Source organism: Ylistrum balloti, unplaced genomic scaffold (genome assembly GCF_031769215.1).
Source record: "Ylistrum balloti isolate Yb309-2 unplaced genomic scaffold, AGI_CSIRO_Ybal_v1 Utg370686, whole genome shotgun sequence".
Classification (NCBI taxonomy): Eukaryota; Metazoa; Mollusca; class Bivalvia; order Pectinida; family Pectinidae; genus Ylistrum; species Ylistrum balloti.
In genome coordinates, this window is record NW_026782413.1 from 47,539 (window position 1) to 73,689 (window position 26,151).

A 26,151-nucleotide genomic window follows, 5' to 3' on the forward strand; every position below is an offset into this window, starting at 1 on the left:
AGCTATTTTATAATAAAGGTTCGATATTTTACAGAATATGGTTTTGATATGTTTTCAGCACATGGTAACAACATTGTCTGTAGATAATGTGCGATAGCGTAAAGATGTAATTTTTTAAACGCATAAAAAGATACATGTCTCTCATGGCTTTTGTATAATATGCAAGAGAAAGATTCTGACTCATATGAATCTCTTAGATATTTACCTGTGACATACTATTTGACTTTATCTTGTTTCCGTGTCTTTGTCACAGTAACAGGTCACGTGATCTAATTATTTTTATTGTATGCGACATTGAATAACGTTTCTTGTATCTTGAATCGACACACGAAGCTAATATCCCAACAAAATCATTCATAAACCTAAATAGATGATAATGAATGCCTTTTAAAGGGACTAAATGGTCAGATATTCATTTCATAACTGATAGAAAGCGTTACAACATTTAGATATCTGTTAAAAGTTGTGCACTTTCTGTTAATTATAGTATTTTAAAGTTTGCATAGCCGTTTTATTAACAACGTCCAAAAAAAAAAAAATAGAATAAAATAGGAGCGACCCAACACTATTTCATGCCATTACTGTTCGGAGAGTGTAAATAATGTCTTTGCGCATGCGATTTTAGATTAAGATTAATTCAAATTAATCTCTTTCGCTCTGTCACGTGCATAGCGTGAAGCAAGAGGTCATTTTACAGAGTAAAAATTGGAACTTGGCTGGAAAATTAAGTTTGGGCTAATTACATAATTAAACAGAATAAGAAATCATATCAAAACGGCGGGTTAAAATGAGGCCCCGAAAGGTCACGTGATGATCTCGGCTATCTCCGATCAAAACAGCCATGGGTGGTAAACACAACAGCTAGTGTCGACTACCATTAGTTTGAAGCTAATAATCTTTATCAATTTCACTCAGAGGGTTTTATAATTTTGTGAAGAGTCTTATTCTAAGTATTACAATGTTAACCCGAAATCAAACGCCTGGGGGAAAAAAGAAATCTACCCATTTAGTCCCTTTAAATGTGTAAGTTGATAAGCCAGAACGCGTTGTGTTGGAGTTGTGGTGGTATTTTATTTGTGAAGTAGCTCACCAAATATGATAAAGAACAATCATCCAAATTGACAGCACCAACTCGATATGTGGTCAAGAGAGTACACTTTTCCGTTGACCACCATCTGGTGTTGACTGTTGACTCCGTCTTCCATGGTCCGCTGTAGCGTGCCGAGGTAGCTCTTCAGCTGGGAAACGGACATGGTTTTTAGCATGTCGCCATGTTCTCGAAGAATATCCTCAAGATAGGACCGTGTCTCATTGTCGTTTTGGACATACTCTACATACCCCACGAATTCCCCCAACAGCTGAAGCGACTGTTTAATCAGATATTGTCTCTCAACATCCTCAAAACGCAATGGCAGACTAGCTCGACGTCGCCTAATGGCAGGATGTGCGGTGTCTGGGCCAGGCTCTATAGCAGGTTGTTCTCTACTCTCATTCCTCATCTGTGTCTGTATTGTAAAGTAGGACCGCAGAAACTGTGCAAACTCCTCTGAAGAACAGAAATTAATTACGGATGAATGAGTCCAATAAACATTATTTATTATGCGTCGTTTCTAAACATGGTCACATCACATCACGCGCTCTACATCCCACATCCCCGACTAGTTTTGTTAACACCTGACTACCTACTCACATTGTCAACGCAGTTTCTCATGCACGCGGCTACCCACGTGCACCGTCCAACGCGGTTTGTCAACACTGAATAAAATCCTACAAACAGCCCTAGTTATCCAGTATTTTATGTGGCAGTGATTTAAATCTCGGGTAAAACAATACACCAGCGTTTTAGCAAGGACAATTTCGTATAGAGAATCGTGTAACGGAACGTAACGCTTCTGACTCAAAATCAAGTCCTAAGTTTTGTACTCTGTGTTTCTGTTTACACAATACCCTAAAACAATCCAACTAAGCTCTACACCGTTTATCAATTAGTTACAGGCTAACTGTGTTGTATGAAACCTTTATGGGAAATTGATATCATTCAAGTTTTTATTGTTATATAAATAAATTATACTTTTAACGACATTCTAATATAAAAAGTTCGCGTTTTGTCACCAATCCACCCACGTCATGCCAACAGATATCTCCAAGGTTGCTCGGTCTGTCTTCATTTGTACGTTTGTTCCAGAACAATGGTCTCTTTCTGTCTTGTTATTGTTTGAGTTTTTTCAACGTTATTCTGTATATTGCTTGATCATTTACTTAATATATAAATATTCCGACATTTCCGATTATTTCCAGTTTCTGTATTTTTGTAGATGTTCCATGCCCGATCATTTCCAGTTTCTATATTTTTGTAGATGTTCCATGCCCGACCATTTCCAGTTTCTGTATTTTTGTAGATGTTCCATGCCCGACCATTTCCAGTTTCTATATTTTTGTAGATGTTCCATGCCCGACCATTTCCAGTTTCTATATTTTTGTAGATGTTCCATGCCCGACCATTTCCAGTTTCTATATTTTTGTAGATGTTCCATGCCCGACCATTTCCAGTTTCTGTATTTTTGTAGATGTTCCATGCCCGACCATTTCCAGTTTCTATATTTTTGTAGATGTTCCATGCCCGACCATTTCCAGTTTCTATATTTTTGTAGATGTTCCATGCCAGACCATTTCCAGTTTCTATATTTTTGTAGATGTTCCATGCCCGACCATTTCCAGTTTCTGTATTTTTGTAGATGTTCCATGCCCGACCATTTCCAGTTTCTATATTTTTGTAGATGTTCCATGCCCGACCATTTCCAGTTTCCATGCCCGACCATTTCCAGTTTCTATATTTTTGTAGATGCCCGACCATTTCCAGTTTCTATATTTTTGTAGATGTTCCAGTTTCCATGCCCGACCATTTCCAGTTTCTATATTTTTGCCCGACCATTTCCAGTTTCTATATTTTTGTAGATGTTCCATGCCCGAGTTTCATGTTGCCCGACCATTTCCAGTTTCTATATTTTTGTAGATGTTCCATGCCCGACCATTTCCAGTTTCTGTATTTTTGTAGATGTTCCATGCCCGACCATTTCCAGTTTCTATATTTTTGTAGATGTTCCTTGCCCGACCATTTCTAATATCTATATTTTTGTAGATGTTCCATGCCCGACCATTTCCAGTTTCTATATTTTTGTAGATGTTCCATGCCCGACCATTTCCAGTTTCTATATTTTTGTCGATGTTCCATGCCCGACCATTTCCAGTTTCTATATTTTTGTAGATGTTCCATTTCCAGTTTCTATATTTTTGTAGATGTTCCATGCCCGACCATTTCCAGTTTCTATATTTTTGTAGATGTTCCATGCCCGACCATTTCCAGTTTCTGTATTTTTGTAGATGTTCCATGCCCGACCATTTCCAGTTTCTATATTTTTGTAGATGTTCAGTTTCTATATTTTTGCCCATGACCATTTCCAGTTTCTGTATTTTTGTAGATGTTCCATGCCCGACCATTTCCAGTTTCTATATTTTTGTAGATGTTCCATGCCCGACCATTTCCAGTTTCTATATTTTTGTAGATGTTCCATGCCCGACCATTTCCAGTTTCTATATTTTTGTAGATGTTCCATGCCCGACCATTTCCAGATTCTATATTTTTGTCGATGTTCCATGCCCGACCATTTCCAGTTTCTGTATTTTTGTAGATGTTCCATGCCCGACCATTTCCAGTTTCCGTATTTTTGTAGATGTTCCATGCCCGACCATTTCCAGTTTCTATATTTTTGTAGATGTTCCATGCCCGACCATTTTCAGTTTCTGTATTTTTGTAGATGTTCCATGCCCGACCATTTCCAGTTTCTATATTTTTGTAGATGTTCCATGCCCGACCATTTCCAGTTTCTGTATTTTTGTAGATGTTCCATGCCCTTCCAGTTTCTGTATTTTTGTAGATGTTCCATGCCCGACCATTTCCAGTTTCTATATTTTTGTAGATGTTCCATGCCCGACCATTTCCAGTTTCTGTATTTTTGTAGATGTTCCATGCCCGACCATTTCCAGTTTCTATATTTTTGTAGATGTTCCATGCCCGACCATTTCCAGTTTCTATATTTTTGTAGATGTTCCATGCCCGACCATTTCCAGTTTCTATATTTTTGTAGATGTTCCATGCCCGACCATTTCCAGTTTCTGTATTTTTGTAGATGTTCCATGCCCGACCATTTCCAGTTTCTATATTTTTGTAGATGTTCCATGCCCGACCATTTCCAGTTTCTATTTTTGTAGATGTTATGCCCGACCATTTCCAGTTATCTGTATTTTTGTAAAATTTTTGTAGATGTTCCATGCCCGACCATTTCCAGTTTCTATATTTTTGTAGATGTTCCATGCCCGACCATTTCCAGTTTCTGTATTTTTGTAGATGTTCCATGCCCGACCATTTCCAGTTTCTGTATTTTTGTAGATGTTCCATGCCCGACCATTTCCAGTTTCTATATTTTTGTAGATGTTCCATGCCCGACCATTTCCAGTTTCTATATTTTTGTAGATGTTCCATGCCCGACCATTTCCAGTTTCTATATTTTTGTAGATGTTCCATGCCCGACCATTTCCAGTTTCTATATTTTTGTAGATGTTCCATGCCCGACCATTTCCAGTTTCTATATTTTTGTAGATGTTCCATGCCCGACCATTTCCAGTTTCTATATTTTTGTAGATGTTCCATGCCCGACCATTTCCAGTTTCTATCTTTTTGTAGATGTTCCATGCCCGACCATTTCCAGTTTCTATATTTTTGTAGATGTTCCATGCCCGACCATTTCCAGTTTCTGTATTTTTGTAGATGTTCCATGCCCGACCATTTCTAATTTCTATATTTTTGTAGATGTTCCATGCCCGACCATTTCCAGTTTCTGTATTTTTGTAGATGTTCCATGCCCGACCATTTCCAGTTTCTATATTTTTGTAGATGTTCCATGCCCGACCATTTCCAGTTTCTATATTTTTTTGTAGACCATTTCCATGTTCCATGCCCGACCATTTCCAGTTTCTATATTTTTGTAGATGTTCCATGCCCGACCATTTCCAGTTTCTATATTTTTGTAGATGTTCCATGCCCGACCATTTCCAGTTTCTATATTTTTGTAGATGTTCCATGCCCGACCATTTCCAGTTTCTATATTTTTGTAGATGTTCCATGCCCGACCATTTCCAGTTTCTATATTTTTGTAGATGTTCCATGCCCGACCATTTCCAGTTTCTGTATTTTTGTAGATGTTCCATGCCCGACCATTTCCAGTTTCTATATTTTTGTAGATGTTCCATGCCTGACCATTTCCAGTTTCTATATTTTTGTCGATGTTCCATGTCCGACCATTTCCAGTTTCTGTATTTTTGTAGATGTTCCATGCCCGACCATTTCTAATTTCTATATTTTTGTACTACTAAATGGAAGGGAAAATTCTAGTTTCAATTTTTTATATTACTGCATGCTAACAAAATGTTATACGTGTTTTACTGCATGTCCAATCAATTCTTGTTTGATGCTATTTAAGCTGTCACGTAAGCGTGTATATTTTGTTAGTAACTTTTATCTAATTATTTTTTATGGGGCCTTAATAGTCGGTACCGTTAGGCGGATATACATCACGGGTATGAACTGTACACGATATGGACGTTTATTTTAATACCGACGTATGGGTCGATTCGTGTACCCGATATGCAAATAGTTAGACGGCCACCTGCTTATATATTTTCAGAACCTCCCAATCGTTTTAATTTTATCATTAATGATACCTAATTTAACGGCCACCTGTCTAACGCGGCCAGCGGCCACCCTTTTCGCCCCCAAACTCGCGATCAAATCTATTTTAAACGGCCGTTTTGACCACAAGTCATTTGACAAGCTTTCTTGACTGCGAGTCACGTTTTCTCGCCACGTGAACATTCCTATAAAAAAAACAGCTGATGGCACGTAAACACAATTCACCATGCATTTTATATTGAGTTTGATTTCATTTACGTCACTGGTATACACAATACAGGCATATTATCACTATTGTGGCAAATCACTTCGAAATATGAGCTCAGACCAAACCACAAACTCCCAAGTACAGGAAGACAGTGACAATCCTGACAATTTACCTGTATTCAAATATCAATGTGCAAATTGGGTTCGAAAATAAGGAACCTCAATTAAGAGGCTACCTCTCTATAAAGGCCACTTTCATAATTTCCCCCACAGTGGCCGTTTGATACAGGTTAGACTGTATTGTGATTTATCATCGTTTACCACAGATTGTGGTAAATAATGTTTCTTTCTTTTCTTTACGATTTACTGGTATTCTTTAATCCGTTCCAGCTATGATATTGGGTGAAGTAATCGAAGATTCTATACGCTCCATTCATGCTTGACTATTGTATATCGTTTCCATTCATGCTTGACTATTGTTTATCGTATGATAGTTTTATCATATATATATATATACATTGTATCATGATAATTTCGTATTTCGTAGTCATCATTGGTGTATTTACAATCTATGAACATAATATATTCTTTTAGTATATCTAATTAATTTATACATATTTGTCCATTTAAAATTTCTAAGGAAGCCCTGAGCTAGTTTTATAAAGTTGGCTGTAATATGGAAGCCTTGAGATGCCAATTATTAGAAGTTGCGTTGAGACGTGTTTCTAGGAGCTATTGAGCGCCGCACACTCGTTTGTCTATTTATAGAACTGTTTACTTACTTATAACGTGTGATTTACAATATAAGTAACTCACAGTTGTAAATTCGATGAGTAATATTTATTTTGATAAGGTATTATGTTAGAGCGAATATCAGTGACTGTAGTATATATATATCCGAATTCGTACTATTGTAGCTTCACTTGACGGGACATTAAAGTAATCTACAACTAGCCTGTCAGGAAAAGTATCAACTCTACCTACTCCCTTCAGAGTCAGGACCGACCAGCCAGTATGAGGAATGCAATGTCTAGGTCAGCTATGGTGGGTGGATGAAGCACAGGCTGAGGTCAATGTCTGACGTGACGATAGATCTATGTCTCGTGATTTCTGACCCTAGTGGTTGAGGTTTGCCTAGTGTTTTACAGCATGTGTTCTGTCACTGTTGGCTCGTGTGAATCGTTTAAATATGGAACTCCTTGTTGTTCAGGTTTGAGCTTTGTCGTAAGTATGCGACTTCGCATGCTTTCTGAATATTTTTTCTACGTTCCAGAATTGTGTTGGTTGATCTTCGCCTGACAAACTGCGAAGCTGTAGACCTTTTTTGGTGTAATTCTTTTGTTTGATAGTGTGTGAACTAGTGAGTGCGTTTTGTATACTTATATTTTGCACATAAACTCGTTTTTGTTTCGTTGTATAATCAACATTTATCATTTTTACTAATCTTTTCTGTCATAACCCGAATAACTGACCAACGCTAATTTCATGTTAACATGCCAAACCAATCAAAGCGTCTATAATTTTGTAGATTAAAAGCAAAAAAATACAAACATATCAACATAATCATAATCCAAACTGGAATTCAATCAATATAGCGCAAAATATGGACAGAAGAAAGATTTACGCGGAAACTCCTGTTCCGGAAGAGTAAGCATCTTCTGCTTTATTATCGACACCCGCCTTGTAAATCTTGGTCAATCCAAGTAAATAATGTTACGGTCTCGAATAAGGACAAGGTATACAACAACGGAACCAACAGGCAAACTAACGAGCTCCTAGTACATACAGCTTCTTATCGCACAAATAAAAGAATATTTCTCAATGAGATCACTATGACGACCGTAAAACTTCTTCATAATTTTCACCAACCTGCATCTTTTGAAACCTCCAAGAAATGGAAACTTCACAGTAGGGAAAATGAAATCATCTCACTTATCATACAGCTTGATGAAAGACTGTTCATGCTGGATCTGTTGCAGGAAAAGTAGTCGATGTAGAGAATTATGCCCTTTAATTTTCAACTCTGGTGGAAATACAAATGTATTCGATGGACCTGGTCAATTAACTTAAACACAAGACGTCATCAATATATCTGAAAGTGAACTCAAACGACTTTGTAACCTGTTTGACAAGCTCGTCGATAAATTCAGCCTCGTATGAAAACAAAGTCAAGTCAGTCAACAGAAGGACACATTTTGTTCCAGTAGATATGCAAATAATCTGTTGGAAGATCTAACCACCAAACTCAACGAAGACGTCAACCAGAGACTCATTTTTATGATTTTCTTTTATGATGTACATGTTATATGTCTGCCATTTTCAGTTTCTATAATTTGATCAATACTACACACAAGACGATTTTCCTGGTTCTATATGTTTGTAGATACTTCCGACCATTTCGAATATATATATTTTAGACCATACATGCCCGATCCTTTCCAGTTTCCATATTTTTGTAGATGTTCCATGCCCGACCATTTCCAGTTTCTATATTTTTGTCGATGTTCCATGCCCGACCATTTCCAGTTTCTGTATTTTTGTAGATGTTCCATGCCCGACCATTTCCAGTTTCTATATTTTTGTAGATGTTCCATGCCCGACCATTTCCAGTTTCTATATTTTTGTAGATGTTCCATGCCCGACCATTTCCAGTTTCTATATTTTTGTAGATGTTCCATGCCCGACCATTTCCAGTTTCTATATTTTTGTAGATGTTCCATGCCCGACCATTTCCAGTTTCTATATTTTTGTAGATGTTCCATGCCCGACCATTTCCAGTTTCTATATTTTTGTAGATGTTCCATGCCCGACCATTTCCAGTTTCTGTATTTTTGTAGATGTTCCATGCCCGACCATTTCCAGTTTCTATATTTTTGTCGATGTTCCATGCCCGACCATTTCCAGTTTCTATATTTTTGTCGATGTTCCATGCCCGACCATTTCCAGTTTCTATATTTTTGTAGATGTTCCATGCCCGACCATTTCCAGTTTCTGTATTTTTGTAGATGCTACATGCCGGATCCTTTCCAGTTTCCATATTATTGTAGATGCTACATACCTGACCATTTCGGTATCTGTATTTTTGGTAGGTACTCCGTACTCGACCAATTCGAATATATATATATATGTGTTGACTACATGCCCGGCCATTTCGAGTGTATATTACTATCTGTGTTATTTCTTTTTGTTATCCTTTCATATTTGTGTGTAAAAGTTATTGCATGATTACAAGGGATTTATAACGAGGATGTTATAGGTTCCTAATGAAGAGACCATACAATAACTGACCTACAGAATACTTCTTGCATCTCCGACCTATGGTATTTAAATGTCACGGTTGATTCGATATTCAAGGACCTGTTTCCATTATCACGATTTTCGCACTAGAAGTCGTCAGCTGACGTATAAACTCGTAACACGAGGTTCAAGAGATGCAGGCTGATGAAAATTAGGGGGAAGTTTTAATGGTCGTCATAGTTATCACATTGAGAAATATTCTATTTGTGTATGTGTGATATAAACCTGGACGTTTTTGATGCTCGTTAGTTTGCCCAGTGGTTCCGTTGTTGTCTACCTTGTTCTCGTCTGAAAATGTGATCTTACCTACTTACCTACTTGGATTGACCAAGGTTTACATGGCGGGTGTCGCCGATGAAGCAGAAGACGCTTACTCTTTCCGGAACATCTGGTCTTATTCTTCTTGTACTTTTTCAGGAGTCTCCCAATAAATCTTTCTTTTGCTCATATTTTGTCCAAGGTTTAAGGAATTTGAGTTTGGATTAGGATTTATGTTGCCATGTTGGTATTTTCTTGATGTTTCAAACCAAAGCCCAAATAGGGATGAAAATAACTCATCTTAATGCATAGTATGGGTAATAAATCATTTCTTACCACAGTCCGCTGCACATATAATCCCCTTCCATGGACAATCATGATTACATGAATATGAAAAGAACTGTGTGCAACAGACTGTGGTATCAAATCTGTAGGGGAGATAATTACTTAGTCATGATTAAGTCATTAATACAAATAGAGAAGATCAATTACACACTATATACACTCATAACAATGTCATGATAGTTTCTTAACTTTCATATATTTCACACAGTTGACAACCTATTATTTTCAATTTACTTTTCACAGATAAGAACACATCCTCCTCCTTTTTTTCTGGAAAATATTTAATGCCCAGAAGCTGATACCTTACTCAACAAATAACACTTAAGTATATCATTCCTTGAAAGATACACGATAGTAAATGCCGCTAAATTGGTGTCAAGATATATAATTATATATTATTAAACATGGAGAGATGAAAATACAGTCGTTAGCGAACTGTACATGTATGAAAATGTTTTAGTATCCAATTGATACGCGTGGTGTTTTCATACATCACCGACTGATCAGCGCACAATGATACAATTGTTTCTCTCAGGATATATATGCAAGCATATGTGAAAAAAAATTTTTTCCACTTTTCCTGTGAAAATTTCTGGAACAAAAAGAGAAAATTCTAACGTTTTTATTTTTTTAACTGATTCTCACAGTGGAAAATAAATTACTCGCTACCAAAGTCTACTGCACATCTAATTCAATGTCATAGGTTATCGTGATTACATGACCATGAAAAGGGCTGTGTACAATGGACTGTGTGGTAACAGCCTGTAAGAAAGGGGGAGATAATCAATCAGCTAGCAATGAGTAAATCAACAATGCGGATGAAACGGTCAATTTCAATTACAGAAATATACATGCGATTCACAACAATAATATTACGAATCTTTGATTTTTTTAATATTTCATACAGTTGACATCATGATTTTAAAATTTCCGTGTCACGAGAATGTAAAACATCTTTTGCATTTTCTGAAAAAGTATGTAATCCCAAGGAGCTCTATTGCGTATTTCACTGACCGTGAAATGGCACTTTAAAATAAACCATTCCTTTAAAGACACACAAAGGAAATACATAAATTATTTTGTGTTTAAAATACCTCTCGTATGAAAGCGGTTTGTTATTGTAAACTTATTGTTGTTTATTCATCTTTTCTCTTACTCCAGAGCACTGATTTTCCACTTGTATCTAGTAATTTGTTTCTTCTAAGATACAGATGCTTCAGCTATCCAATTAACCAGGATTTTCTATTTTTAAATTTCCCTTATCCTGATGAGTAGTCAGTTATTGCATGACATCTCGTCACTCCGGACTTATAACACCCGAGCAATGGACTTATTACATCCTCGTCATCTCTCGTGTGTAAGAAGTCCGATACTCAACACCATGCAATGTCCTATACTTTTTTGACAAACCATAATGTCGCAATATCGAATCAACTGCGACATGAATACATCATAGGTTTGGGATGCAGGTTATTTAACTATCCAGAAATGGCAAATTCACAATTGAAAATTACCATTACCACGACTACACAGCTTGGTGAAAAGCTGTCCATATTGGTTTGGTAGTTGGAAAAGATCGAGATCAGCGACTGATGTAGGAGAGTCAGTTGTGTTCTCGTTTTCATTCAAGAAGCATTGACACCCCTAAATAATTCCATTCCAAGTAATGGTGTATCTGAATGCGTCATTTTGTGACCAAGTAAATTCGTAATGTAGGTCCTAGAGATGACATACATTTGTCCAGAAAAAAGGGACGAATATTTTCATTCTCGTGACCAGGAACTCAAGAAAATGTGCGACGAACTGTCGGTAAAATGTGAAAACCAAGGATTTGTTAAAGCATTGTTGTGAATCGCTTATATTGTGCTGAAAATTAAAACTGACTATTCATCTCTAACTTGTTAAATTAAACGCTGACGTTCCAGGAAATACTCACCGAATGTACTAAAGATAGACTGTTCCAGTTGAAATCTGAACTGTTCAGCATCATCGTTAGGGGTTGGAACACCACACCCCGACTCCAACAACACGTAAACACTGAAGATTAACAGACAAGACCGAGGAAATGATGCCATGGTAAATAGGACTACAGGAACATAATCTGTCTCACTATTTACGGCTTTCTGTTATCTGCGATAACGGTCGACCGCTTTCTACGATTGTCACTTCTATAATAAGTAGTATTTAGCCTTCACGTAAGAAGGTTTATCAGTTTAGCTGGTCCTAGGAGATATATCTACATATCTGTTTCTATTTTTATTTTATCTGACAACAACTTTGTTATCATGTCGTACGACTGTACAACATACAACACTTTGTAGGTTCAACCTCGTCCTACATTTCACATGAATTCATTTGTTAGCAACACGTAAACATATAGCTATTTATATAACAAAACTAGATAAAGGATATTGCTCAATGAAAGTGTAAATAACACATTTACACGAAACTAATGGTAAATATACACGCAGATAATGAATACTTCACCATGAAAAGGTGAATAATATTTACACTGTAAATTTACACGACGTTGAAGGCAAATATATAACCAAATAATGAATACTTCTCAATGAAGAGGTGAATAACACATTTACGCCCTTAATTCACACGAAACGTATGGTAAATATATATTAAAAAAATACTTCTCAATGGAAAGGCGAATAACGTATTTACACAGCACTGAAGGCAAATATATAACCAAATACTGAATACGTGCTCCAGAAGAATAAGCGTCTTCTGCTTCTGCCGTCTATGTCTTCGATTTGTACGTACTGATCATGAAATATGCTTCCGTAACAATCATTACGATATATCTGAAAAGAAAACAAGATATTCCTTCAGTTTAGAATAGAATTAACGCGACTCAGAAATAACAGGAAATATATACCCAGGTTACAAATTCTAGTCAATAACTCATTACTCAAAGTAGTTCAACCATTACGTTTGCCACCGAGTGTCTTACTTATAATTTAACAATATAGATTAATACATCATTTTGATGAATCATACTAGGTTTTGACTGAAATCGCGATGTACCATTACTGAAAAAGAGAACTCTCGTAACGAGAATGTAGTCCTTCACGTTTGGAATAGGCCACTGGGTGGTTCAGAGTAGCAACGTCACTTGTTTTAAAGGTAGATACCGGAAAGAAAAGGAGCTCCTCAAAATCCACATTTTCAATAGTTTTATTTGCGGGGTGCATATTGCCAATATCCCTGTAAACCTGATTCAATGGTGCTAGGGTCCAGCAGATTCATCATAAATAAACCGTACTTATTAATAACACATTCCAAAGAGAGGACAAAGAGAAATCAAAAGAGAAAGTAAAGACAGGATCAAGAGACAAGTGCTGGATTTACCAATAGATTAGTAAACAGATATATATAGACAAAAAATTTTACTTTTATTATTATACAATACTATTTTGGGGTATCTCATTGGAATGCGAGTGTATGCTTAAGCATATAAACATACATTATTGTTACGCCTCTACGAAGTATCTGTTATCCTATTAGATTTAGTGATGTGATTTTATAACTGCCATCAATTTCACCTGTATAAATATTATTATTATTATTATTGTTATTATTACGTTAATATCCTTATGATGTGAACGCCGATCTACAACTAGGCCATGAAGATTAAATTCGATACCAGCTGATTATCTGGAACAACATCCATCAGCAGTCCACAGATAAAAGGGGATTTGACTTCATAAAATTGTGTTCACTGTTGTATACAAGACTTCAAGGTAAATCAACGGTTTATGCAACACTTTTACTAATTAGTCATCAGAAATGTCAGGAAGGTGACTAAGGAGGAATGCTGTCATCGTATTAGCGGGTGCAAAAGGACATCTTGTTACACAAGATTCGTCTCAATGGTATGACACAGGAAATCAGTATTGCTGATAGCCACAGTTCGCATTGACTCTTTGTCCAAACTGCCAATACATCGGCGCGATAAGTGATAATTGCCATATAACTTTGACTCAAGACACAAATCAACCCTTATGTACTAGAATCGTACAGTTATTTTGTAGTCAAACAAAGGTGAACCAACATGACGTAGAGATACTCTGTAACACATAGCTGTTTACACATATCTTAATGAAGCAGATTGATTTTCATGTCATCGTGGTATGTCCACCTCTAAATAAAGGTTCATCTACCTGCGTTCTCATTCGTATCTACAATACATGACCGGAGATACTGTCATATCACACAATGCCTAAACAAATGTACTGTTTAGAGTGTTCATTTGGGTAAATGGGTATTGATAGTGGGCAGTGTGGAAATGAGGCTGGTGATGGCGGGCAGTTTGGAAATGAGGCTGGTGATGACGGGCAGTATGTAAATGAGGCTGGTGATAGCGGGCAGTATGTAAATGAGGCTGGTGATAGCGGGCAGTATGTAAATGAGGCTGATGATAGTAGGCAGTGTGTAAATGAGGCTGATGATAGTAGGCAGTGTGTAAATGAGGCTGGTGATAGCGGGCAGTATGTAAATGAGGCTGGTGATAGCGGGCAGTGTGTAAATGAGGCTGGTGATAGTAGGCAGTGTGTAAATGAGGCTGATGATAGTAGGCAGTGTGTAAATGAGGCTGGTGATAGCGGGCAGTATGTAAATGAGGCTGATGATAGTTGACAGTGTGTAAATGAGGCTGGTGATAGCGGGCAGTATGTAAAAGAGGCCGATGATAGCGGGCAGTGTGTAAATGAGGCTGATGATAGTAGGCAGTGTGTAAATGAGGCTGGTGATAGTGGGCAGTGTGTAAATGAGGCTGGTGATAGCGGGCAGTGTGTAAATGAGGCTGATGATAGCGGGCAGTGTGTAAATGAGGCTGTGATAGTGTAGATAGTGGGACGGTGTGTAGATGGGTTTAGATAGTGGGGCAGTGTGTAGATGGGTGTAGATAGTGGGGCAGTGTGTAGATGGGTGTAGATAGTGGGGCGGTGTGTAGATGGATGTAGATAGTGGGGCTGTGTGTAGATGGGTGTATATAGTGGGGCGGTGTGTAGATGGGTGTAGATAGTGGGGCGGTGTGTAGATGGGTGTAGGTAGTGGGGCGGTGTGTAGATGGGTGTAGATAGCGGGGCAGTGTGTAGATGGGTGTAGATAGTGGGGCAGTGTGTAGATGGGTGTAGATAGTGGAGCAGTGTGTTGATTGGTGTATATAGTGGGGCGGTGTGTAGATTTCTACTCTGTCGGACAGGAAATATCCACACTTCCAGTGAGGGTAATATTAATAGGACCATTCCCTAGCTTCAGGGTAGGACAGAGAAATATCTACAAAATGAGGAGATACACGACTGTCTAACCCGAGGTTTTGTCAAAGGTTAGACTGTCAGAAATTTCCTCCAAGGGTAGAAATTAATCTGACTAAAACTAAGAAATTATCATTTTTCTATCCCTTTTCTCTAACATTCTAAACATATATATATGCTAACAACTAGGGGGGAAATCGGGCAATAACCGACTTCTTTGACAGATTTATAATCTACATTACACGTTATACAAAGACAATCGCAATGATAACTTATTATCATTATGCATTTAAAACTTAATTGGATAAAGAAAGATGATTAAATGTTGTCATACAACAGTGTCAAACTTATCTTAAACTGTCAATATCGAATCAGTCACGTATTTCACCTCAGAAATTTACAACTTCCGGTTTAGCACGTGCTTTTGTTCTGTGTGTGCAGATATCTTGCCCTCACCGGAAGTGTGGATATTTCTGTCCAACGGAGTAGAAATCTTTTTTTTCCTACCCTAGACAGGTAAATCTACGTCTTTTCTCGATGTGAGATTTCATAGTTTCAACCTATTGGGTTGAGACAAGCTACACGTAATGTGATAGCTTAAAACCAACCTGGTTGTGAACGATTTATCGATTCAAAGGTTAGAAAAAAATGACCGACCTTCCGGTACCCGATACCCTGCATTGTTACAGGTCATGAAGAAAACAGTCGATTAACAATTATAGGACACTGAATGAATGACAGAAGTGTATAATTTCTAGCATGTTGTCAAACACTAAATATACTGATTTGGCTCCATCAACCCGATCACTATCCTCTGTCTCCTTGTCCTCGTCAAGTACAATTTTTTATAACAAATGTCACAATGTGTTTTTGTGTCATAATCAGAAAACCCGATTAGCACCTTCAATCCTGCATCACAGAGACGGTCCGAAACCCACATCGAATGCATGCGTGTTGGTTCTCACATGAACAATTCCCAAATTATAATAAATATTGCCACATAGTTCCAGCATCGAAATGTCGTGGTGATCGAGAGCGACTCGGAGAAGAGATCTTATGTGACGTCACGCATTCAATTTAAGAATGAACTTTCTTGGGCTTTGATGACGTCAAATTAGCTTTACAGTCTATTGAAATGTGATAAAAAAAAAGTAAAAAAAATGCATCGATATGCTTCTTAAATTTAACAAATGTGTTAGATAGAGAATACAGTTGTAAGTTGTGTTAGAAAAATCTGTTTCTTGTAGATTTCTTTTGAAGTACATGACGGAACACCTTTACTTCGCGGATGTTTACCTTCCCATACTTTATACAATGTAATCACACACAGGTAATTTTTTCCGTCAGTGAATGATATATCTATTCTGCAATATACCGAAGAAAGGATAAGAATTTCAGCGCAAACATTCAGTTTGCAAAATATGGATATGATCTAAAGGAATAACATTTTTTTAACCTGGGGATTTAAAATGCATAAAAAATTAAGGAAATGGAGAGCCGACAGTCATTTCTTCGGATTTCACTCCATTGTTTGTATTAATAATTTAATAAACATATTGCCTCGGTCAATTCAACGCTTTACACAGCATGTGTACGTGTGTAGACAAAAAGCGTTTGGATGAGCGAGATTACTGTTATCCCTGTGAAAATAATTTAATACAGGTAAATCTTCAGAGGTTCTAAAGCAAGTCAACAAAGCATGGGAAAACGCGTATTATTTCATAACACGACAGGTCCATGGGTTTTGTCAATTACGGCTGTCTTAATATCGAGTAGGCCCGAGGAATTGGGTTAGTTGGTGATGTGACTGATAAGAGTGAGGCGGTATATAGTGGGTGATCGGTCCAACATAGATACTGATATTTTTTCGAAATGATTTCGGTTTACTTGAAGAAATATAGCTGTTCGTGATAAATAGGGACTTCCACTAACTCCAGTCAACGAAATCATGATCATTTTACAATTCAACAGTATCTGTTTACAAATTCAATGTTCAGTTTTCTCAAAATTGGCAAAAATGAAGTTGATTTATTGTTGAATTCGGACTTAATAATTTATTCGTTGTTAGTTTGTTTTAATTTGCGTGTGATGTAGCAATGACTGGAAACTATTGTGATAACATACTATCTCGACTTAGGAGTACATTATAGGATTACCATTCATAATTCCACTCTCCAAGTGATCCTGATAGACACGTCATGTCCGTTAGAGTACCAGAATTTCTATAAATGTCGAGACATTTGTCGATAAGGTAACAAACCGTTGAATGAAACTCGGTGATACTTTCAATGGCAATTCAATTTGTATCTATTTTTTGTGTTTATTGGATCTGTAAAACAAACCGAAACAGGTATACTTCCGTTTTATTAACGATTACGACGCGAAATCGAAATAAAACAATAGTTCTGCTAATGGAACGTAATGGCACTGTGCCTCAGCGATATTTATCTCAGCGCTACATCAGTGGTCAGGAAAGTATTGTTGTCTATCCATATTTATCCAGGATTTGGAAATACATATATACTGTTATTTCTATGTGTGTTTTTTTCTATTGTTATTATTTATTTATTTAATTTTTATTCATTTACTTTTGTTTATTATTATTATTATTATTTGTTTTTCTGATAGACTATACAGAAGTAAGAAATATTAAAAAGTCGATATGGTTTCATGATATTGAAAAGTTCTCTACGAGGACAAGCCTACTCTTTATGTAAATCTTAGTTTAATTTCGAACCACACCTGATGAAATCTAATAGTAACAAACTCATTTTTGTGTAAATTTTGTACTTTAATCTAAAACTTCCTATAGAAACTGAAAGACAAAATGACATCTGCACGATAAATGGTGATGTCCTCTGTGTATAAACTTTATCAGAGAAAAATACTACTACCGTTGTTAAAACTAATGGATTTTAATCTGTTTATGAAAAATATACGCACCAAGCTGTCATAATGTTAACCAAATCTTAATGAAATTACTGTTCTCGACATGTAATGCTGTTTCGTTAAACAGAGTAGGTTGACTTGTATAAAGACTAATTGAACTCTTAATACGCAAGGAAACAGACCTCTATCTGAAATGTTGGTTTATGTAAATATGTTATGTATACAGTAATGTCTACTTGGTCCGTTTCTTCACATTAATTAATGAGGAATTCCCTCCTTATCACAACTACTTTATGTGAAGTTACCAAAGTGACCAAGCCTACTTAATGAGAAGTTATATCTTGATCACGCCTACTTCATGAGAAGTTATATCTTGACCACGCCTACTTAAAATCTTGATCACGCCTACTTCATGCGAAGTTATATCTTGACCACGCCTACTTAAATCTTGATCACGCCTTCTTCATGAGAAGTTATATCTTGACCACGCCTATTTAAATCTTGATCACGCCTACTAAATGTGAAGTTATATCTTGACCACGCCTACTTAATGAGAAGTTATATCTTGATCACGCCTACTAAATGTGAAGTTATATCTTGACCACGCCTACTTAATGAGAAGTTATAAAGATGATCTAACTGCATCATATAACTTTTAAAGGAGTCGAGTCATTCATGATTTACCAGTAAGAACAAACTCGCCATGGGGCGCCTGCACTCCAACGGCAGAATGGTATGAATTTGAAGTAGGAAACGATGGTATATGATGGAGGGGCGGTGACAGACTGGATTACTAGAAACGGCGTCATGTAGGTATTTTGATCTTCTTCTTCACAGATTAGACACGTGACAATGCTTAACCAATCAGAGCTTGCAATTATCAACAGCCATACAATAAAATGTTTTAAGCTATTTTCCGTATTTTATTTTCAAAAAAATAAACAATATGACTTGTACAAATATAAATGCTGAATTTATTTGAAGAAGGAAAACTTGTGCAAGTAGACATTTGTTAGTAAATAATAGCATAGGAACTGTTGATAACGGTGTCGGTATGGTGACGACTGTGTCGATGTAACTGTGGCAACGTTGAATGGGGATCGAATCCCTCTCATATATTTAAACATTGTATACCATGTGTGTTTCATCACTTCCACTCAATCCAGTACAAAACACGCTTTGTCTGGCACGGATGTCCGATAGTCTAGAATGTTTTCACTCTTAGCACTGTATTTATTGGGTTTTTTTCAGTTTATTATGTGATAGATAGAACATCTAGAGTTGCTAACAGCTCCACGGTGTTTCATGTTAGGAGGTAGTATAAGATTCCTGATAGTAAAACAGGTTTCATGTAACTCCAGAGGTCCTGGTTAGTATGAGAGTTATTTAGCCGAACCTAAGACTAGGCATGCGCGCACTACGACTGTCGGAAACCTGTCGGACCTTGAGACCGGAAAGAAGAGCAGCCACTCTGTCCACGAGATTGTCCTGGGTACGTTTAACTGTAACAACAAAAAAATTACAAAAATGAAATTCCAATTAGTCATAAGTCACAACCTTTAAAATCTGTAACAGTTAGACACCTAGCCACTTAAGTGAGATTTCACTAAGCTTCTAATTTACTATCGATGCTCAAGCGGTTTCGCTCTCTGCACCCCTGAAACCTGTCCTGGCAAAAATGAAGCCACGAGTGAAATGATTTGATTGGTTCCAAGAGAAAAAAAAGACCAATCACATGCTGATACACTCCTTTGAAGATTATAAAGGAGCGACACCCAACTTCAAAGCCAGTACAATATACGTTATTCGACCTCGGGATTCATTTGGCGTAAATCAAATGATCTAACCAGTCTTTTTGTCTTGTCCACAAGGTGTCGCACATGGTACACTCAATTTCACCAAGACAGGTTCCATGATTGCAGAGAGCAAAGTGATCGTAACACATGGAGTATCGAGGACGTTAACTGACTGACTCTCACATAAGACTATGAATGTGACCAGACAAGTGTAATTACTTTTGAGAATTTTGTGAAATCCAATTGCACCACAGATGTAAGATTACGCCAATGTCTTTGCCAAAAGTAGGCGGAATAGCCAGTCACAAACAACTAATATGATATTTTAAATACATAGGGCACAGTGTATGAAATGCCACTATAAATATATAGATATTGTCTGTTCAGTTGTTATCTGTTAACGACCAGGTGACTGACCTATCACTGGTCATCATTAATTGTTGTCTGTATTACACCCTACAGTCATATGAGAAAACTTTGAGTAGTGTCTCGTAGCTCATTGTATCAGACCAGCTAAATTCACCATCAAAATACTGCGTCATATTCGGTTATATAATTAATATAATAGCTCCACAAGTCACTGCCTTTGATTAAATATTGTAAAATGGACTAACAACTGAATAACACATTTTAATAATGAAGAGTTAGATAATGTAGAATCAAACCAAAAAATTATAGTGTGTCATACAACTATTTCGTCCTTCTAGGACTCGTCAGTGATGCGAAGGGCTTAAACTTTGAAGTCTGGGAGTGACTGAGGAAAATCCAAAATGATCGAAAGAAAGAAGTCAGCAGCTCCAAGATTAAATTAATTTCGTAATGTGTATATATATATATATTGAGAACAGTTTCAGGTTCATGTGTATGTTCTGAACCGCGCCTCTATTAGAATGGTTACACAATGATTATTTCACATATATATATATCACTCATGAGAGAGGGAACGTGCTGTTTTGATTAATATTTGCTTTCCTGTTTTTTCATCTTCATTGTCTGGAGCAACATTTTTGAAACAGTATTCTGTTATTCAGAATATTTAAATATCAAAGGTTACACTCTCAGAACACTAGATAATTTACCCAAATGACAAAAAAAGGACAGACAAACGGATTGAAAAGAGAGACAGAGAAACGGGAGGGGGGAGTGATTGAATTGCTGATTGGGACAGGAAATTAAAAGGAATCAACAGGGACGTTTGTTACAACTAGTTAATTAATATCTTACCTGGATATTGAAATCTTTCTACAATATTAGGCTGGCTTTGTTCCTCTAGATCCCGGAATCGCAACTTCTTCAGAATGAGTTTTCGAAGATCTACAAAGATAAACAAAATGTTAAGTGGCATTAAATTTTTTTTTGAGAACGATACTTTGACTCTAGATAGAAACATAATCTCCATTTCCCTATAATTAAAGGAACATGGTACATATGCGTTGTTGACAGGATGCTGAATAGATTGTATTAATGATACACAAGTGAATCAACTTTAAATGGTGATTTTACCGGTTCCAGATGTTTCTGATTTTTTTTATCTTCGGCTCTCTACATAATATGCTGAATGATATACTGAATGGATAAAGACGCGTGTCTTCTTTAGCCTTGCTGTAAATATAGGTAGCCGTATAAAAATTAGGGGCGCCATCCCTAATTCCCTAACATATGATAAAAATCCGTCAAACTTTTCCACATCCCGAGCGCCTAAATTATCAATATACCGTGACTGTTCAAAATGCATGCGTTCTCTTCCATTCAAATTAATGTCGATTTCTGACGATCACCAAGACGCGTGATCGCCAATACATTTGAAATCAATAATTTTTTTTAAATATGCCATGACTATTCAAACTTGATAGAGAACGAACTCCCGTAATGTACATGGGAGGTAGCACTCAATAGCAGACCGCTACTCACTTCGGAATTCGTAAATCACCTAGAACTCGGCTAGTTTTAAGTCTCAATGCCACGGGAAGAGTTGGTGAAAGGCCAAGATCCGGACGTCCACGTGTAACGTCGCGACGTCAGGATCGGTTCATTAGACTTGCCCACTTGCGTGACAGGAGATTAACGGCAGCCGAAATGACACGAAATATCATTGGTAATGGAAACTATTAAATTCACCCATAAATTGTGAGAAATACACAACGAGAGGCAAATTTACGCCCATGTCGCCAGTACTTTGGTTTTCCATTGACGTTGAGCACGTCGTATGCGAAAGTTGACGGCACATGTGCCCAGACGTTATACTGCTAGACTTGGAGGTCAATGCAATTCAAGGATGAATCTAAATCAACGTGTGAATCGGCGTCGAGGAGAGCGCCTTGCAGGCGCTTGTTTTTTGGAGGACAAGAGATTTGGCAGGGCAAGAATTTCCCATGGTGTAAATGCACTTTTAATGATCATTAACAAGAATTTAGTGGCTGTACTCTATCGAATTGGGATCCTGAGGCCCCATGTTGTGTCTTACATTATAAGGCACCAATGTACCTTTCAGTATGCTAACGCTAGGCGTCACGTTGCAAGAATTTGACGAGACTTTCTGGCAACCCAGAACATTGTTCCTATTGATTGGTCTCCATATAGCCCCGATTCGTTCCCAATCGAACACTTGTGGGATGAATTAGACAGACAAATTCAGAATCGATCACACATCTCAAATAACCTCTGCCAACGGCCAACGCACTAACTGAGGTATGATAGAACATTTCTCTACGGAGAGTCAATGTTCTAATGAAGTCTTTGCCGCGCAGAATCAGAGACACCATAGCTGTTCGGGGAGGGCACACACGATATTAGGGATCGGTATGACAATGCCGTTATTTCAACTTTGTGTACTTTAGGGTTCCGTAATACATAGCGGTCTAATGAAGTCTTCATTTGTTAAAAATCTTAGAAAAAGTTCAAGATAGATGGTCCAATATTCGAAGTTAAGTATTGCATTTCATTAAGGCATATTGGTTATTAATATTGATTTATCATATTAAACCGTAAAGTTGTAGTTTAGTGTCTTTTTCCTCTTAGTATGTATAACACTTTTTGATGTACAGGAACCAGAACAGAAGTAGAGGCATATGTTCTATTAGGTTTTCATGTGCAACAATGTGCCAAAATTTTATTTCGCAACATTTTTTAAAGGTCATATTTTGCAGTATTTCCTCCTTATTCGTAAATTAATATTTGATAGTATCACCAACTCTTGTGATAGTTATAAAACAGTGAACCCTGTCGTACACACGGCGTTAATTTACGTCACATTACAGGCCGTAAGGATACATTTCCTGGGTTGTTGTCCCTCAGTGTGCTTCAAATAATACCCAGTTAAGTTTAAATTTATTCTTAGGCAAAATTAGATTGTTCCTGAAAAGGTAGTTTTATAAGTTTTTATCACACAGGATTGCTAGGATTATCGAGGTGCTTCACTTTACTTATATATATATATAGCGTGTAGTATACAAAAACAAAGTCCTAGATATAGAAAATGTATGGTTAGTGTCTTAAAACATAAAATGCGGCTTATATTCTAAGGAACTCGCCATGTATTCTATTTATCCTATAACGTTTACTACAGATAAGACCATCATCAATGCTTCAATAAATTTTGGTTCAGTCCTTGTTTACCTGACATTGACGTTACGCTAGATATTGACTGATACGTACGCCTAAATAATTACTCCGCGCAGAAATTTAGTTTCAAACTTCAATAAATATGACAACGACTTTATGAATTTTCGTACATAAACTCGTTCATTGCAACATATAAAATTCCTTTTTTCAATAATTATTTATATTGTTAAACGTATTTTTTTTAGTATATTCAGAAAATGATTCCGTTGAATTCACAGCACAAATATATGTGGCAAGTGGATTCCGACAATGGCACTGCCAGTTGCAGGATAACCTATGTTGGAGTTCATTTTCAAAATGAATGATGTCCTACTTCCGATCAGACATCGGAAGAGCACATTCATAAGACGACTCTCAGGTTTGCTGTCCATCATGATTTATATATTTTTAATTTATAAATGTTGTTCCACAAGGGAATACTTGTTCCTTATACAATAGATCTACCTTCTCGGTGTAAGATTGGTGTCAGACAGTAACGGCTTGAATTTTGTGTATCAGTAGTCAGCACATAGGAAAAAAGTCCTGATTTCAATCCTCTAAAATTGAATCTCAAACGATTGACTATGCTATTAAGAAATATCTTCCCTTGATGGTTTAATTGTCATTTTTAAAATTTCATTCTGTTTCATTTCAAATAAGTTTATTTTACAACAAAAACTAAAAACAAAAAAATGGATGATTTGCCAAGCTCTTTTATCACCTACTCTAATGAGTTCTGTATGTGGTCAGCCTCTAATGGCAGGGTCAGTGTGAATGCATATTTACCATGTCCTCTGCCTTTTTACCAAAGTCCCCCTAAAAACCTTACACTGAAATCTTACCGATTACGTTTAATTAGTCCACAATTTTTCATTTTATCCTATATATAAACAATATATTTGCTTCACCTACCTTGCCCTCTCACGCCTTGGATATTTGTGGCTTCCTCCTCATAATTTTCCATGTCATCTGCGTCTCGTTTCGCGTTTGTAGCCGAGAGAAAAGAGTTCAATGGAATACCACATTCCGAATTCCTTATCATAAAACAAACAAACATCACCACAGCAAGTGCAACTCTGTAAGTAATAACTTCCATGTCGTGTCTGAAACAGAGACAGATATAGTATCACAAGCTTGTTAAACTTCCATGTCGTGTCTGAAACAGAGACAGATATTATATCAAAACATTTTAAGCTTCCATGTCGTGTCTGAAGCAGAGACAGATATAGTTTCACAAGCATGTTAAGCCTCCATGTCTTGTCTGAAACAGAGACAAGTATAATATGACAAGTAGTTGAAGTTTCCATGCCGTGTCTGAAACAGACAGAATCAGAATCGAAGTTCTATACACTTGCGGTCACTTAGAATCAAACTCAAAGTTCTCTGCAATGATGAAATTCTGTGGAATGGCAAATCTCTTGTCAATGACAAGACATATAGACATGTATACATGCTCATATAGATAACTCACCTTTCGCGTCTAGTGCTGGTTACAATTATGAAATCAAGATCGCCATCTGTGTCTCTTCATAAGCACGTATATATACTGTTAAACAATGCGTGGGAGGCGTGCGTACGTAAGTAATTCTACAACAAACGACCAATGACAAAACTGGGTACTGTCTGGCTATTATCTTTACTCAACCAACCCGGTTGCCCTTTCCTGTCATGCCGACAAACAGGAACGATGTGACAGGGGAAGGAAATTTGTAGATTAACGCTCCGTAACGAATGCGCATGAAAAGGATTATGAAAAGACCGCCCTAAGCTGTGAAAAACTCTCTTGTTTCCTGGCGTTGCAATTAGCGTATTCGTGCCACGCGATATAGCTCATCGATGTATGACGTGTTGTCAAAATATAATGCCTCTTGATATCCTGGTAGTCTTGTCATCTACATTAGCGATATGAGACGTCGTAGTCATGCATTAAAATGTCACACACTTTTAGATGACAATTCCAAAGGTTTCGTGTTAGCACCCACTTACCAAATTATCAATGTTAAATTTATTGAAATGACGCAAAAACTTCTTCTCGTGCAAAGAAGACACACAATGATATTGTTTCTGAGTCCATCGCAAATTGGTCTTATTATATTTCTTGGTGCAAGGGAATTTGCTTGTTAAGTTTTGTTAAATGACCAATGTTGTATCAGTGTTATCACTTACTTTTTTTCTATAGATGTATTAATAGATGTATGACCTTGACCTTCGCTAGTCACCAGATTGTCTGTGTGCTGCTACGTCAGAGCGCTCTGAAATCGGTTTAAGATTTAATACATGAGTAAGAACACAATTTTGCAGTTTTGTTTTGGGATGAGTCTTTTAAGTCTGCCGACAGCATTTCTCATACAGCTTGGTGCAGTGAAGCTGATGTTTAGACATGCATCAAACTACCCTCCGGTACTGAAAGCACGTCCTTGTCCCCTCCGGTACATAGCATACGATTATGTCATAATGCATATACAATGTACCGAACAAAGCTATAAAGATGAGGTGTTATGCCATATAACTGTGCTGAAGCCAAGTGATCATATAAATTTGATAACTGCTTTTAGAAGATGAATACCTTCTTAAGTTCACCTGGAGGTTATGTCGTAAATCAATGATGATGTATTTCGGTTAAGATGATAAATGGTTATTCCCTCTCTGCTATAAGGAATCCAGAAATTAAGTGTTCCCGAAATTATTTTCCGATACCGTCTCTGGAATACTGAAACTGTCGTAGGAGTACTGATACAGTCACTGG

At 37.0% G+C, this 26,151-nt stretch overlaps 2 protein-coding genes across 2 annotated transcripts; both read right to left on the reverse strand.

Moving 5' to 3' along the window:
• Positions 1 to 1,109: 1,109 nt before the first annotated feature.
• LOC132557522 (uncharacterized) lies at positions 1,110 to 11,928 on the reverse strand. Its single transcript, XM_060222017.1, has 2 exons — positions 11,790 to 11,928; positions 1,110 to 1,546 (listed from the first exon to the last, which is right to left on the reverse strand). Exons 1-2 carry the CDS (start codon positions 11,926 to 11,928, stop codon positions 1,110 to 1,112), a joined length of 576 nt encoding a protein of 191 aa, XP_060078000.1.
• A 7,467-nt stretch (positions 11,929 to 19,395) lies between these two features.
• LOC132557530 (uncharacterized) lies at positions 19,396 to 24,501 on the reverse strand. Its single transcript, XM_060222025.1, has 3 exons — positions 24,318 to 24,501; positions 21,030 to 21,119; positions 19,396 to 19,511 (listed from the first exon to the last, which is right to left on the reverse strand). The coding sequence occupies exons 1-3, from the start codon at positions 24,499 to 24,501 to the stop codon at positions 19,396 to 19,398; spliced, it is 390 nt and encodes a 129-aa protein (XP_060078008.1).
• Positions 24,502 to 26,151: the final 1,650 nt, after the last annotated feature.

Excerpts from the sequence above, each read along its gene's own strand:
- LOC132557530 (XM_060222025.1), bottom strand. The coding sequence starts at position 24,501 with ATGGAAGTTATTACTTACAGAGTTGCACTTGCTGTGGTGATGTTTGTT. Across the intron at positions 21,120-24,317 it reads CCAAGGCGTGAGAGGGCAAG|ATCTTCGAAAACTCATTCTG; the intron begins GTAGGTGAAGCA and ends TTATCTTTGTAG. Across the intron at positions 19,512-21,029 it reads AGAAAGATTTCAATATCCAG|TTAAACGTACCCAGGACAAT; the intron begins GTAAGATATTAA and ends TTGTTGTTACAG.
- LOC132557522 (XM_060222017.1), bottom strand. The coding sequence starts at position 11,928 with ATGGCATCATTTCCTCGGTCTTGTCTGTTAATCTTCAGTGTTTACGTG. Across the intron at positions 1,547-11,789 it reads GTCTATCTTTAGTACATTCG|AGGAGTTTGCACAGTTTCTG; the intron begins GTGAGTATTTCC and ends TCTGTTCTTCAG.